This window comes from Oncorhynchus tshawytscha, linkage group LG08, assembly GCF_018296145.1.
Source record: "Oncorhynchus tshawytscha isolate Ot180627B linkage group LG08, Otsh_v2.0, whole genome shotgun sequence".
Classification (NCBI taxonomy): Eukaryota; Metazoa; Chordata; class Actinopteri; order Salmoniformes; family Salmonidae; genus Oncorhynchus; species Oncorhynchus tshawytscha.
The window spans coordinates 47,988,496-48,003,721 of record NC_056436.1 but is presented as its reverse complement, the minus strand read 5'-3'; the positions used below and the strand labels follow the sequence as shown (position 1 = coordinate 48,003,721).

At 42.6% G+C, this 15,226-nt stretch overlaps 1 protein-coding gene across 1 annotated transcript in view; it reads right to left on the bottom strand.

Moving 5' to 3' along the window:
* LOC112256388 (protein diaphanous homolog 2) overlaps positions 1-15,226 on the bottom strand; it is a 629,309-nt gene that overhangs the window by 391,233 nt on the left and 222,850 nt on the right. The window contains 1 exon segment of the mRNA XM_024429614.2: positions 6,444-6,558. Within this exon segment, the coding sequence (XP_024285382.2) occupies positions 6,444-6,558 (115 nt within the window).

Sequence of the window (15,226 nt, the reverse complement as noted above, 5' to 3'; positions counted from 1 at the left end):
CTGTGTGTGCGGCTACTGGACATGGGCCTCACAGTTGACGGAAGCCACCCTTCCTGTTTAGAAATACTGCAGCAAAGTTTGAAGGGAGGCTTGATATCCTCGGAGGAGCCTTTGCCACGCGTGAGCACCTTTGATCAGGGTACTGGGTCAGCCTGGGTGTAACAAAGTTATTAGGGAACTTATTAGGGCAGTCAGGGAGCCGCCTAAACCCCCGCTGATTCCATCATTACCAGCGCTGCAGCAGGGTTATTACCATCCCGCTGCGAGGGCTTTGTAGCAGGGTTTGTGGCTCGGCTAGTGTTTGTGTGCATCGGCAATGGCGGGAGCGACACAACGTTCTAATGGGAGATGAATCTGGTTGGGAGGATAGCTGAGGGATATGATCAAATCCTGGATGATAAATGGTGGAGTTCCGGCCAGTGTTGTCTTCAGGACTCTGGGGTTTGGTCGTGGTCTTTTAGAGCTGACCTTTAGAAGCATTAATGCAGGCTTGCTTTCTGGAAATGGGAATTGGGCATTATTGCTAAAGCTAAGAGAGAGCAGGACACCAGAGCAGAGGTGGATAATAGAAGAGGGAGAGGGTTAGCAGGACAAACTCTGCACAAAATTGGTAATATATCCACACACGCAGAGATATTACACAAAACAATAACCTTCTGTGATTTTGGCTGGAGCATGGGTTTCACAGTTTGGAGTGTGTTGGGTTGGCAGGCATATTCATTGTCAACGTCGCTTTTCTTTCTCCCTGCAATTGTAAATTAATGTTTATCAAATTGGAAACACCATTGCACATGTGATCTGTGATGATGTTAAGACACTTCTACTGCAGCAAATGTCCATCAGAGAAGAAATTCACAGCGAGCCTCCATCAACGACAGTTTCCTTGTGAACACACTTAAAAAAAAAAAAATCTAAGACCTTAGTTTAATTAAGTTCAGAGGGGATTTTAATAGCTTGGCTGAACCCAAACAGTCATTTCTCGACCTGTAGACCATGACACTCTCTCTCCCTGGCCTCCGCGGGTGGGCACTGGATGGAGTGCCGGGCTCATTAGCAGCCTCGCCATCATTAACATAGAGGCATGCTGGGAGAGGGAGGGGCCGGTGAACTTGATCAGAGGGGTCGAGCGCAGCCGCCAGGCTCCTCCCCGATAATTATGGCTGGGCCAGCTAACAACCCAATTATTTACATACATCTTCATTAGGTTTATCAGTAGAACTGCTAGTGTAGCGCAATAAGGAGGGACCCCTACTCACAGACCACTTAGTGTACACAGCCATCGATCCACTCTATGCTACACTACACTAGAGATTAAGAAGTGCAGTAGGATTGGGGGAAAATGATGCAAGAGACAAGTAGCGAGGCCAAGCCTTTTCTCCATCAACCTTCTTAAATAAGTTGAATATTTATAGTCATATTTCTTTTTGTACAAATAAGGTGTTTTTACACGGAATAATGCATATGCTGAAAAATATGTATCAATATTGACAAACTTTGTAATGCAGTTGACCAGTGGTGTCAAAATAATTCCACAGAGGGCCTAGTGTCTGCAAGTTTTTGTTTTTTCCTTTCAATTATGACCTAGACAATCAGGTGAGGGGTGTTCTTTACTAATTAATAACCTTAATTCATGAATCAAGTACAAGGGAGGAGCGGAAAACGCACAGACACTCAGCCCTCTGTGGAATGAGTTTGACACGTGTGTAGTAGACCAGGGTTGCCATTAAGTGTTATGCTACTTTAGTTGTTTTGTTCAGGATGGTTTCACTCTCTTAGTTTTGTTGCTGCCACACACTGATTAAAAGCTTCTCAGAACAGTCAGAAGCCTCAAACACATGTCATCATTACATCAAGGCATATGCCCTCTGTGTGTGTAGCAGGCGCTGTTGGCATTGGAGAAACGCTATTAGGAGAGCGCAGGTTGAAGAAGTTTGCCAACATCAATCTTATTTCAAACAGAACTGAAAAGCCTGGCCGACAGAATTGCTTTTCAAATGCAGCAGGCCATGCTAGGCGCTCAAACCACAAGTACATCTGATTTGATCCCAGGAGCTGAACACAGGCAGAACCGCTGATTGATACCACCAAGTGAAGGGACTCGGGGGTAAAGAAAAGAGAGAATGATAGAGGGAAGGGAAGAATGAGTCAGGGAGGAGGGAAAAGCCAAACTACCAGTTCTACAAGGGAAACCAAATAGCAATACAATGACGTGAAGAGTTGCTCTGCTCTCCGGAGCCAATTTAAATAAGCCAGAACAAATAGACCCTAGTGGACACATTTCCCCCAGTGTTAAAGCAATGTCTGGCCTGGCAGAGAGAAGGGGTTGTTTGGGGGCAGCAGCTTTGATGAGGATGGACAATTATTGACCTCGTAGGAGATGATGGACGATAAGGGTCTACTTAGCAGGTTATGAGGGCATAGGTACAGTGGGTGACCTGGCTGTACCACTGTACAAAGTATCACTTCCCTTCCTCTTCCTTGGGAGATCAGGTCGATCTACAGAGGTGAAGATGGGCCTTAGAATCCAAAGGATAATCGGCCAACGCATTACCATCTCCGCAGTCAGGCAAACATCTACAGTTTCGGTGAGTAAATGAAATTTAAAGCAATGTGAACAGGCTAGACCTTATATTCAGCAACTCTGCTTCCAGCAGACCCCTCTGACAACACTGCTGGCTTCAAGCGTTGTCGCTGGGATGTTGGCTGTTACTGCAGAAAGGTAGCCATAATTGGAAATACAGTAGGATTCTGATCATCTTAAGAGGCTAGAAGCAAAGCTGTAAATCCCTGTTGATTATGGTTTCCCCTTTCTTGTTAAAACCAATTAAATGGCACGGCTCGTGTTGTTTTCAGACAATGTGAGTAACAAGTGTGACTCCCGAGGAACGGCGAGTTAAACAGAAGCCTTTTTGCACCATTTTCCCAGGGCAGTTCCAGGTTCTAGGGAACACATTTCCACCTGTTTGCCTCATCTTTCATGATGATGCATGCTTTAGTGATAAATAATCCAGCCAAGATGGGGGGGGGCGGTGGAGAGAATAAAAAGAGTACGAGAAAAAACAACAAAATTGAGGGCTGGCCAAACTTTTCACCAGATAAATAAAAGGTTGCAATTTTCCAGATATATTAAGTTGGTTTCGAGTTGGAACTTGTTTGGTAGGTTTGCTGGGAGGATTTATAGTCTTTGGTAATATGGTTAGACGGTGAGGCCTTGTGAACTAATTTGCCTTCCCAGGCATCACCTCACCTCACATAATACTCTCCATCTGGTACAGGAAGCTCAACCAGAAAAAATGTGTGTCGCGTGTTATTGTCAAGGCTGTGCTTCTGGGAATCCAAAGATGAATAGTCAGTATAGAAATGGGGTCAGGCTCTTTGACAAAGGCTACAATAACAGTAAAACGTTAAAGCACATCTTACTCTAAGGCATTCTTAGATCCCATGAGTTTGAATGATTCCCATTGTAAAGTGAAGGTTAAAAAAAAGTTGTAATTTTTTTTTTTTGAAGGATGGCTGCATCTCGTTTTTTGCAAAATACTATTGCTCCCCTCCGCGATACCATCGCACGTCAAAGGCGTTTTCACCAGCTTTTAACTGTGTCTTAAAAAGAAAAAAGAGAATGGTACTCAGGATATCAAACATTAAACAGCATTTTTTTATTCATGAGTGTATCATGTTCTGTTTCAACAATAGAGGGGAAAAGAGCTGAATCAGTGAACATGCTGCGGGCGTAATTGATAGGGATCCAGCTAAATCTTTCCAAGCTGCCTGAGGGAACACAGAGCTTACCTATAGAACCCGACTGTTACATGTATGAGGAAGAATTTGAATTTGAAAAAGACACTGAAAAGAAATGTAAAGCAGGACCGCTTCTCAGGACCTATAGAACGCAAATAAAGGAAACATTACAACTATAAGAATGTAGATTAAAGAGAAAATGCCAATTAAAAGAAAATGGAATACAGTAATAAATATAGCATAATCTTGTATCAATAATTAGTGTTATATATTATTTTGCAGGATCTCCCTTGTTTGTCCGAGGTGAAAATGGATAGGAATTACACTTCTGAAAGAACAGACAAGTACAGCACACAAAAGCTACTATTAATTATTGCTGGTGTTAATTAGTAACCGTGTTTCTCCACCGGAACGCCATGGTTTCCTTGTCTGCGTGTTATGTTCTTGTGATCTCTTCCTCCCTTGCTGATGCCACGTTAAAAATAAAGCAAATGGTAGAGACCAAAGCAAAAACACTCCCAAACTGCACCCTCGCCCCTACCAACACGCTCTGAGGGTCCTCCGTTGTCATGTGTTGCTGACGAAACTCAGAGGTTGAATTCCAAAGAGTGGTGATGGGATCAATAAACCCATCAACTTAGGGACAGACTCCAGACTGAAATTACACAATTCATGTTCCACTTTTAAACGTGAGCATGAAAATCAAATTAACAAATTGTTTTAAAAGATATAAACCTCAGTAACAGTTAAACATTTAATTAAATGTTCAAGTCTGGAAATCAGACAAACAAATGCACGATGCATATAATAAGGCACGCCTATCCATTCTTTTGTATGAAATTGCGCAAACATATTGCAGTGAGTGTCAGGGATAGCACTTGGCTCTGATGCCTGCAACCTTGTTGGCTCAGTCAAAGTGGCTATCTGAGGGTCTAATTAGCCCCTACGCCCTCGATAATTTTCACTCCCTCAGCTTTGGGACACTTGTGCAAATGGCGGTGGTGCGGGCAAATGTATCAATGGAGGGGCAAGGGGAAGGGGGTGATTTGGGATTCAGCCTGTGTCTTGTCGTCTCTCCTGCAGAGAGAGCAGTGACATGGCTCTTGGCCTTTAACCTTTGCTTCATTAAGCCCAGCTAAATTTACTCCCTCGTTCCCGCTATTATTCTCTCCATCTGCATTGTGCCAACCAATCACATCCCAGCTTCAGGGCTACATTGCTGTTTATTTCATAGAGCACCAGAGAGATTTGTTTTGTTATGTAGTCGTCAGGGGAGAGGAGAGGAAAGGAGGAGAGGAGGGGAGAAGAGTAGAGTAGGAGCGGAGAGGAGGAGCAGATAAGAGAGGAGAGGAAAGATGCCAACAGTCTGGCTTGTGTCCTGACAAGACGGTGAGGAGACACGGACAGTCATCAGGATTGGGGTCAATTTCACTCTCTCCCTGTAAATTCCATTTAATTCAATTCAATTCAATTATAGGTCAGTCTTAGAATTCAGATATAATTAAATTCCTCTGAATTTCAATGTTAGGTCAATTCCAATAATTAAATTCCCAATTCAATATTTTACCCAACAATTCCACAAATACCCCTTTTAATTAAATTCCCTCAGGGTTTCAGGCTGATCATGCCATTGTTCAGATTGCATAGCTATGCTAGAAATATAGGAAAGAAGATTGAAATGATTAAAAACAAATCCTACAGTAATATTTTAGACTATGTGCATTCATTCCATTAACTGGGAAATGTACAAATATTGAACATTGAATTTTGAGTCCAAACAGTCTAATTAAATTACAATTACATTACTTGAAAAACCAAATTTGAATTTGACTCAACATACATTTTCCACTTCAAGAGTAAATTGGAATTGATCTCAACCCTGGAAGTCATCACACCCACCAACTCAGAGAAGAGCTGTGATTCCAGTTCTGTATGACAGAGGTCCTTCAGGTTACCCCTACGCTCCCACTAGGGCAGGAATTACAAGAGTGTGTACACATTACATTCACATGTCAAGAGAGCTGGAAAACACTGGTATTGTCATGGGAGGACTACACCACCACACACCCTCTCCCTCAAAACACAAACTAGCTTTCCTTCGGCTTGTGTTATTCATCAGCAAGTTAGGTAGTCTGGATGTGTATCTCAGAAACAAACTGAGAAGATAAACTCCCAGAGCGTCCTTCATTGGGTCTCCCTTTGGAGGAGCATCTACTGGACTGGAAAAGGCTGTGCCAAGTCAAGCGTGACTGTCCTCAGTTCAGTCATACACATGCATATAAATACACATACACAGAGAAACGCAATAACATTTAACTTTTTTTTGAGTCATTTTCATCACGTGCACACACACACACACACACACACACACACACACAGAAATTCACTCAACAAATACAAAGAATCCCTACTGTATCTCCAGTTTTGAAACCCTGACACACAAACACAGTGCAGCAGCAACAGCAGTGGAACCCTTAATTGGCTCAGAGATTTCAACACACAACCATCCACAGCCGGATTGTTCAAAGACACAAGAAAAGGAGGATGGTTTTAACGATAATCAACATTTCACGGAGACAAATTGTTTCCTAAAGTGTCTGGAGATGAAAGCCACTTGGTTTCCCAGAGCCGGGTGGCCAAACAAAGTGTGTGTGTGTGTATATTCATTAGTAAAAGAGGGGAGAGGCCTAATGGGGCCTGCTTACCTTTGGTCCTGGAGGAAAAGCTGAGGGAGAGCTGGGCAAAGAGGTCTTGGTTCTCAAACTTCTCCTCTTTGACTTTGATCCAGAAGCAATTCTCTGCCATTTCCTGAGGTACTACCTGCAACAACACAATGAGGATGAATTTATCGCAAGGTGCAATCAGAGGCTGTCATTCCTTCCACAGCCGGTCTGGCTACCACTCCACTTAAATGTCATTTCTTCAAACCCCACTCATTTTTGTGTGTGTGTGCGCGCGCGTGCGTATGCACATTGGTGGTCACCCATCATGTTGCACATTGCACTCCATTGACATGCGCCAAATACAGCACAGACTAAAAAATGTCCATGGATTTAAATTATTGGTATAAATACTCCAATGTATTAGTTTCGCTTAAGGTTGAGAGGTTTGGCAACTTCGCTGCATGAGAGATGATGAAGAAGCTATTACATAAATACTGGAAGTCAAATGATAAACCAACATGAATAAAAATGGAAGAATCAAATGCTTTATTATTTAAATATTGAAAGAAATCTGTCTAAAGACAGAAACAACATTCAAGGACCGTGTAACACATCACAGTAAATTGGAAGGATATATTGCAAAATGACATAGTGAAATTGTAGTGTACTGGGAAAGATGGGTTAGTCTGGACATCTGAGGGTAGGAATTAAGATTAGAGTGTACTGTATGTTAGTGAAAATAGCTGTAAGTAGCAATCAACAGCCCTAGATTAACACTGAGGTATGTGTTAAACTATGTGCTAAACTAAAGGAACGATCTACCATACACAGGGCTATTGCAACAAACTCAGAGGCTACGGCCGAGGACATGAACACTTATAAGATGTCCTGCTATGATTCTCCACAGAACCATCAACAGGCAAAAGGACAATATACGGACAAAGTGGAATCCTATTACACCGGCACCGACGTTCGGCGCATGTGGCAGGGGCTACAGTCTATTAAGGATTACAAAGGTAGACCTAGCCGTGATCTATCCAATGACGTGTCTGTACCATGCACAAGGGCCCCCGCAATCCCAGAGGACAGGGTGATCTCGCTCTCCGAGGCCGACGTGAGTAAGGTTTTTAATCTGGTCAACACATACTGATGGTATTCCAGGGTGTGTTCTCAGAGCCTGCACAGACCAGCTGGCAGGCATCTTCACAGTCATTTTTCAACCTCTCCTTATCCCAGTCTTTAATCCCCACATGTCTCAAGCTGACCACCATCATTCCTGTTCCCAAGAACTCTAACGCTACCTGCAACAATGACTACCACCCTGTAGCACTAATATTTGTAATCCTGAAATGCTTTGAAAGCATGGAACATCACCTCACTCAAATGTGCATACCGCCCCAACAGATCTACAGACCATGCAATCTCAATTGCACTCAACACTGCCCTCTACCATGTGAAAATTATGTTTGTTGACTACAGCTAGACTACAGTTGTGTCATCAAAGTTCGTCACTGAACGTGGTACCCTGAGACTGAACACCTCCCTCTGCAACTGGATCCTGGACTTTCTGATGGGCCGACCCCAGGTGGTGAGAGTAGGCAACACCTCCACCATGCGGACTCTCAACACAGGGGCCTCTCAGGGGTGTGTGCTTAGCCCCCTCATGTACTCCTTGTTGACCCACAACTGTGTGGCCACGCACGACTCCAAATTCATCATCTAGTTTGCTGACGACACTGTGGGGGTAGGCCTGAACCAACAGGGAGGAGGTCAGAGAACTGGCTGTGTGGTGCCCCGAACAACAACCTCTCCCTTAGCATCAGCATGACCAAGGAGCTGATTGTGGACTACAGGAAACATGAGGGTGGGAGTGCACACCCCCATCCACATTGACAGAGCCACAGTGGAGAAGAGCTTCAAGTTCCTCATTGTCCACATCACTGAAGACTTTACATGGTCCTCTCACACCAGAACAGTCATGAAAAAGGCACAGCAACACCTCTTCTCCCTCAGGAGGCTGAAAAAATGTGGCTTGGCCACCAGCTGCAACATTGAGAGCATGGTTGTATCTGGTTGTATCACCATCTGGTATGGCAACTTGCCCCACACATCATTGGTGGCGAGTTCCCAGCCATTCAGGACGTACATGCCAGGTGGTGTCTGAGAAAGGCCTGAAAAATTGCCAGTTTCCATCCCCCCGAGAAATGGACAGTTCTCCACGCTCCCATCCGGCAGGCAGTACCGGTGCATCAAGGCTCAGACAAACAGAACCCTAAACAGCGTATTCCCCTGGACTGCTATAAGACTGCTTTATGGCTAACATCTACTGCTCTCCCTCTCCCACAGACTATCCACACTGACTCTATGCCCATCCACGTCCATACCCACTCAGACACAACCTACGCTGCAGTTAAAATGATTTTTGATTAGATGTATTATTCCATTAAGCTGCTGTCCATTGATTATTGATTGCCGTTACCATTAGTATTTATCCTGCTAAAGATCATTATAATATAATATATACTGTTTACATGTATATATTACCATTGTGATATTACCAAGTATTTATATATTCCTAATACCAGTAACTGTTTAACCCTGTTTATATGTACAGTATATCCTATTACCAGTCACATATGCTACTGATTTCAAACACCTTCCTACTGTCAATGTCTCACAGTAGTTATAAAAGGTCAAGCATGAGAGGAGAGAAGAAATTGTAACATTGTTTAGGCCTATTAAAGAATTTAAGTTATTTGTTATCGCCGACCCGTAGGCATACTCACTGCCAATGAATGAATTGTGTTGGATAAACTAATGCAAAAATGATAATAGTTAATAATACAACTACCAATAATAATAATCCTACAATATTATGCTGAGATATTGTGAAAATGTATAATGTATTAGCCATTGATATGAGAACTATTGAGCTGTATTGATAGTGATATTGAGGAAATGTAAAGTTTAATTGATGAAATAACTGTTTAGATACATTTTGGATTTCATTGTTACAGCCCAGGCTCATAAACCTTTCAGGCCCTCATTCTCGAGACAGCTTAAGCTGGAGTGACGTACACCCAGAGCTCTGCAAAACTCAGCTGTGTGAATTACAGTACTTAATGACAAGCTATAGGCTCTCTGCCTAGTTTGAAGGTAATTTGCCTTAGAAGCCAGCGTCGGTATATTGGAAATTTAGTGCATATTTTTGTTAGTTTGAAAGTTTATATGCCAGTGTTTATCAACATACAGTGCATTCGGAAAGTATTGAGACCCCTTGACTTTTTCTACATTTTGTTATGTTACAGCCTTATTCACAAATCCCCATAATTACAAAGCAAAAACCGTATTTATTATTTTATTTTGCAAATGCATAAAAAATAAAAAATAAACCTTTATTACATAATTACTCAGACCCTTTGCTATGAGAATCGAAACTGAGCTCAGGTGCATCCTGTTTCCATCTATCATCCTTGAGATGTTTCTACAACTTCATTGGTGTCCATCTGTGGTAAATTCAATTGATTGGACATGATTTGTAAAGGCACACACTTTTCTATATAAGGTCCCACAGTTGACAATGCATGTCAGAGCAAAAACCAAGCCATGAGGTCGAATTAATTGTACGTAGAGCTCCAAGGCAGCATTGTGTCGAGGCACAGATCTGTGGAAGGGTACCAAAAAATGTCTGCAGCATTGAAGGTCCCCAAGAATACAGTGGCCTCTGTTATTTTTAAATGATTTGAGTTTGGAACCACCAAAGAATCTTTCTAGAGCTGGCCGCCCAGCCAAATTGAGCAATCGGGGGAGAAGGGCCTTAGTCAGGGAGGTGACCAAGAATGCAATGTATGTCTGGAGGAAACCTGGCACCATCCTTACGGTGAAGCGTGGTGGTGGCAGCATCATGTTGTGGGAATGTTTTTCAGCGGGAGGGACTGGTAGACTAGTCAGGTTTGAGGGAAAGAGGAACGGAGCAAAGTACAGAGAGATCCTTGATGAAAACCTGCTCCAGAGCACTCAGGACATCAGACTGGGTCGAAGGTTCACCTTCTTGGCACACAGGAGTGGCTTCGCAACAAGTCTCTGAATGTCTTTGAGTGGCCCAGCCAGAGCCCGTACTTGAGGACACAATCGAACATCTCTGGAGAGACATGAAAATAGCTGTGCAGCAACACTCCCCATCCAACGTGGCAGAGCTTGAGAGGATCTGCAGAGAAGAATGGGAGAAACCCCCAAAATACAGGTGTGCCAAGCTTGTAGTGTCATACCCAAGAAGACTCAACGCTTAAATCGCTGACGAAGGTGCTTCAACAAAGTACTAAGTAAAGGGTCTGAAAATATATGTAAATGTCGTATTTCAGTTTTAGTTTTTCTTTGCAAAAATGTCAAAATCGTTTTCTTTGTCATTATGGGGTTTGTGTGTAGATTGATAAGGAAACATTAATTTAATCCATTTTAGAATAAGTCTGTAACGTAAGAAAATGTTAAAGAAGTTAATGGGTCTGAATACTCTCCGAATGCACTGAACTGTACATATTTTGGATCTAGCTTTATTAATCTACCCTGCAATCTAAATACCACTATTTTGTCTTTGTGTGGGGCACAAAAAAATAAACAAACCAAAATCAAAGATTTGCAAGGGTTCACATATGTTGGTGTTAGTTTGTGGTTTACATATATTTTCCTTTCACATCAACATAAGTACTAGCTCTCAAAGTCCATTAAAACACTAGACAGAAAGCCTTACCACCAAGAGGGCCATCTCTTGATTACATAAATGTGACGGTGCAAAATAATTAGGTGCGCCTAGAAGACCCCAGCCAAAATTGAGACTCTTGTTGAATTCTCCCGAGGAAAATTGAGACGCCTTTCAAATCGGCACACATGCAGAACAAAACGGCCCCTTTGTATACTGTGGCTCCGACCGTGGCCCCAATGGCGGGCTTCTGTACATACAGAATGACAATAACCACCTCTTGCTGTATTTGCGCTTGATAATTGGCTAGTAATGTGTGTTGCGAAGTCCTTCGGAAGTCCATTACGGGTTGTGCTGAGTGCTGCAGACTGTGATGACACTCTGAGAGACGCACTGTTATGGCACTCAGTGTGGGCCAGCACAAGTGGTGTCTCATTGCAGCCTGTGTTATTAGACCCTCGACAAGACGGAGTGACGCGAGTTGCAAGGGCGGGGCGGCTCCAGAGAGACAGTCAGGGGCACCCACTTGACGGGAGGTGTTTGTTGTAAAAAAAATTATGCAGGCGATAAAGAAACACAAGCAAACGACAGTGAGTGCAGCTCGGTGCAAAGTGCTGTAATGGTGGCCATGGGTGAGATGATGGAGAGTAGGGCCAATGAGAATAGGAAAGAGTGTGAGGGCTGTTGTGGTGATGGCCTGATAAAATACGGCAGTGCCTGTGGGCCGCTCTCCCCCTCATAGGCCCATTCACGGCACTATGGAGTGGCCTACTCCAGCCCTGCTCTAACTAATTCACATCAGGTCCTGACACTGTGGATCTGCTCTGCAAAATATAGTGTACAGTATCATGTGCATGCTTACAACAGAAGTTATATTCGAAGTGAGCCGATGTACAGCTGAACACTGCAAATGTCCATTGTGCTAAAGGAAGCACCATGGAAATCATGGAACAGCAGAGGGCGGAACATTACATGCTGCTGTGATGTAGGATTTGAGGCTGAGTTTCCACAGGCAGCCCAATTCTGATATTTTGGCGCAAATTGGTCTTTTGACCAAACAGATAATAATTAGTCCGAAGATCATTATTGGGCTGCCTGAGATGAAGACACTGATTAATCCCTGAATTAATGGACACATGCTGTCATTGAAGTAAAATACCATTAGCATACCATATGGAACAATGCCGTTTGAATATGAATCACTTGCGTATTTAACTTACACTGGTTGATTCATATGACAGGAGAAAATGTTAATTGGACACAACACTCCTACTCTTTGGAAGCTCAAGGTTACTCATGCCATGTAAGAGTGGTGGCTTTAAAGTTCGATGGCCATTGGCAAGGCAACCTGCTGTGAATGCAGTTCACCTGCGGATGAAGGACGAATGAGCTGCAACTGTGAACTCCTCTATGCATAGCCTATTGAACCCAACCATGAGAAGGGAATTAGAGTTGAGTGCAATGAGGTTCAGTGTCTTCGGAAAGTACAGACCCCTTGAATTTTTTCACATTTTGTTATGTTACAGCCTTATTTTAAAATTGATTACACAGTTGTTTCCCCCTCATCAATCTACACACAATACCCCATAATGATAAAAACTGTTTTTTAGAAATGTTTGCTAATTTCTTAAAAATAAACTGAAATATCACATTTACATAACATTACTCAGTACTTTGTTGAAGCACCTTTGGCAGAGATAAGAGCGTTGAGTCTTCTTGGGTATGACTTTACAAGCTTGGCACACTTGTATTTGGGGAGTTTCTTCTCTTCTTCATTGCAGATCCTCTCAAGCTCTGCCAGGTTGGATGGGGAGCTTTGCTGCACAGCTATTTTCAGGTCTTTCCAGAGATGTTCGAAGGAACTTGCTCTGGAGCAAGGCGCTTGCTCTGGAGCAAGTTTTCATCAAGGATCTCTCTGTACTTTGCTCCGTTCCTCTTTCCATCAATCCTGACTAGTCTACCAGTCCCTACCGCTGAAAAACATTCCCAGAGCATGATGCTGCCACCACCACGCTTCACCGTAGGGATGGTGCCAGGTTTTCACCAGACGTGACACCAAAGAATCTTGTTTCTAATGGTCTGAGAGTCTTTAGGTGTCATGGCTGTCATGTGCCTTTTACTGGGGAGTGGCTTCCGTCTGGAGTGTTGCAGAGATGTTTGTCCTTCTGGAAGGTTCTCCCATCTCCACAGAGAAACTCTAGAGCTCTGACCAAGGCCCTTCTCCCCCGATTGCTCAGTTTGGATGGGCGACCAGCTCTAAGGAGGAGTCTTGGTGGTTCAAAACGTATTCCATTTAAGAATGATGGAGGCCACTGTGTTCTTGGGGACCTTCAATGCTGCAGACATTTTTTGGTACTCTTCCCCAGATATGCGCCTCGACACAATCCTGTCTCGGAGCTCTACAGAATTCCTTTGGCCTCATGGCTTGCACTGTCAACTGTGGGACCTTATATAGACAGGTGGTGTGTCTTTCAAAATCATGTCCAATCAATTAAATTTACCACAGGTGGACTCCAATCAAGATGTAGAAACATCAAGAATGCTCAATGGAAACATGATGCACCGGAGCTCAATTTCGTGTCTGAAAACTTAAGTCAATAAGGTATTTCTGTATTTTGTTTTTAATAAATATGCAAAAATGTCCCAAAAACTTTTTTCACTTTGTCATTTTGTGGTATTGTGTGTAGATTGGTGAGATGTTTTAAAAATCCATTTTAGAATAAGGTTGTAACGTAACAAAATTTGAAAAAAGTCAAGGGGTCTGAATACTTTCCCGAAGGCACTGTAAATAAACCCTGGATTGCTGAATCAATGTATTGGCCCATTGAGAGATTTTGAAGCCACTGGTCATCCATATTTGCACTCCCTAGTAGGAGCGGTCCTCCATAAGTATGAATGGAATTCTACAGCATTTCAATTAAATGTTTCAAGGACAAAATTACATGTACTTAAGTATTGTTTTGTTGCCAGGACAGTAACATTAGTAAATTGAAAAGGAAGGAAAATGGAAAATGTTTGAATATATTATTTAATTTTTTATTTGTATGGTTAGACCACATAATATAATTTAAAATGTATGCATTAAGGTATCTGTAATAGAATAAACGTGTCAAAAATGAATGTAGACCATATAAATGCATTTCTATAGCTTGCAAAATATGTTTAATAATGGAAGAGTACCAAGATGGCTGTGTGGTGGCTTCAATACAGCACCCCCTGTCAGTCACCCAGGGTTAATACACATTATTGGTAGAGTGGCATATAGGAGTTCATGAAGCACCCTCCCAAAATGGATTAATTCCAAGATAGACTGGGAGGATGTTCCCATTAAGTGTAGTAAAGTGTTGTTAAGCGGCTCCAGGACAGTAGTTTTGCTCCGTTCCTAAAAGTGAGGGTATATGGTGGTGGAGGTTGGGGACTTCTCCACAGCATACACACTGCTGCTGCAAACTGCCTGACTTTACAGTAAATGTGTTGCTGTTCCCCAGTGGTAAGGTGTTCTAACCATAGGAGATAAAACATTACGGTGTCGCTGCTTGAAAATGTTAAAATCCTAACTTTATTGATGTTGGCTGCTTTTACTATTCGGAGCTGGTGTTTTTTTCCCCTGCTGTTTTAAGAGACATCTCCTGTGCATGAATTTAAAAAGCAAGAGGCGGACACAAACACTCACTCTTCATCCTAAGCTCTCTGTTTCGTTCTACCTCTCTCTCCCCTCCCTACAATCTCTATACAATCTCCTTCAATTCTTCTGCTCGTTCTCCAACATTTAATTACAGTGAGGTTGTACCTGCCTGCTTTTCAACCAGTTGAAAGATAAGGCCTTCACCTACAGTTGAAGTAGGAATTTTACATACATTTAGGTTGGAGTCATTAAAACTCGTTTTTCAACCACTCCACAAATGTCTTGTTAACAAACTGTAGTTTTGGCAAGTCGGTTAGGACATATACTTTTTCCATGACACAATTAATTTTTCCAACAATTGTTTACATACAGATTATGTACACTAAGTTGACTGTGAAGATGAAGATGAATGTGCAAGTAGAGATACTGGGGTGCAAAGGAGCAAGATAAATAAGTAAAAACAGCATGCGGATGAGGTAGTTGGATGGGCTATATTACAGATGG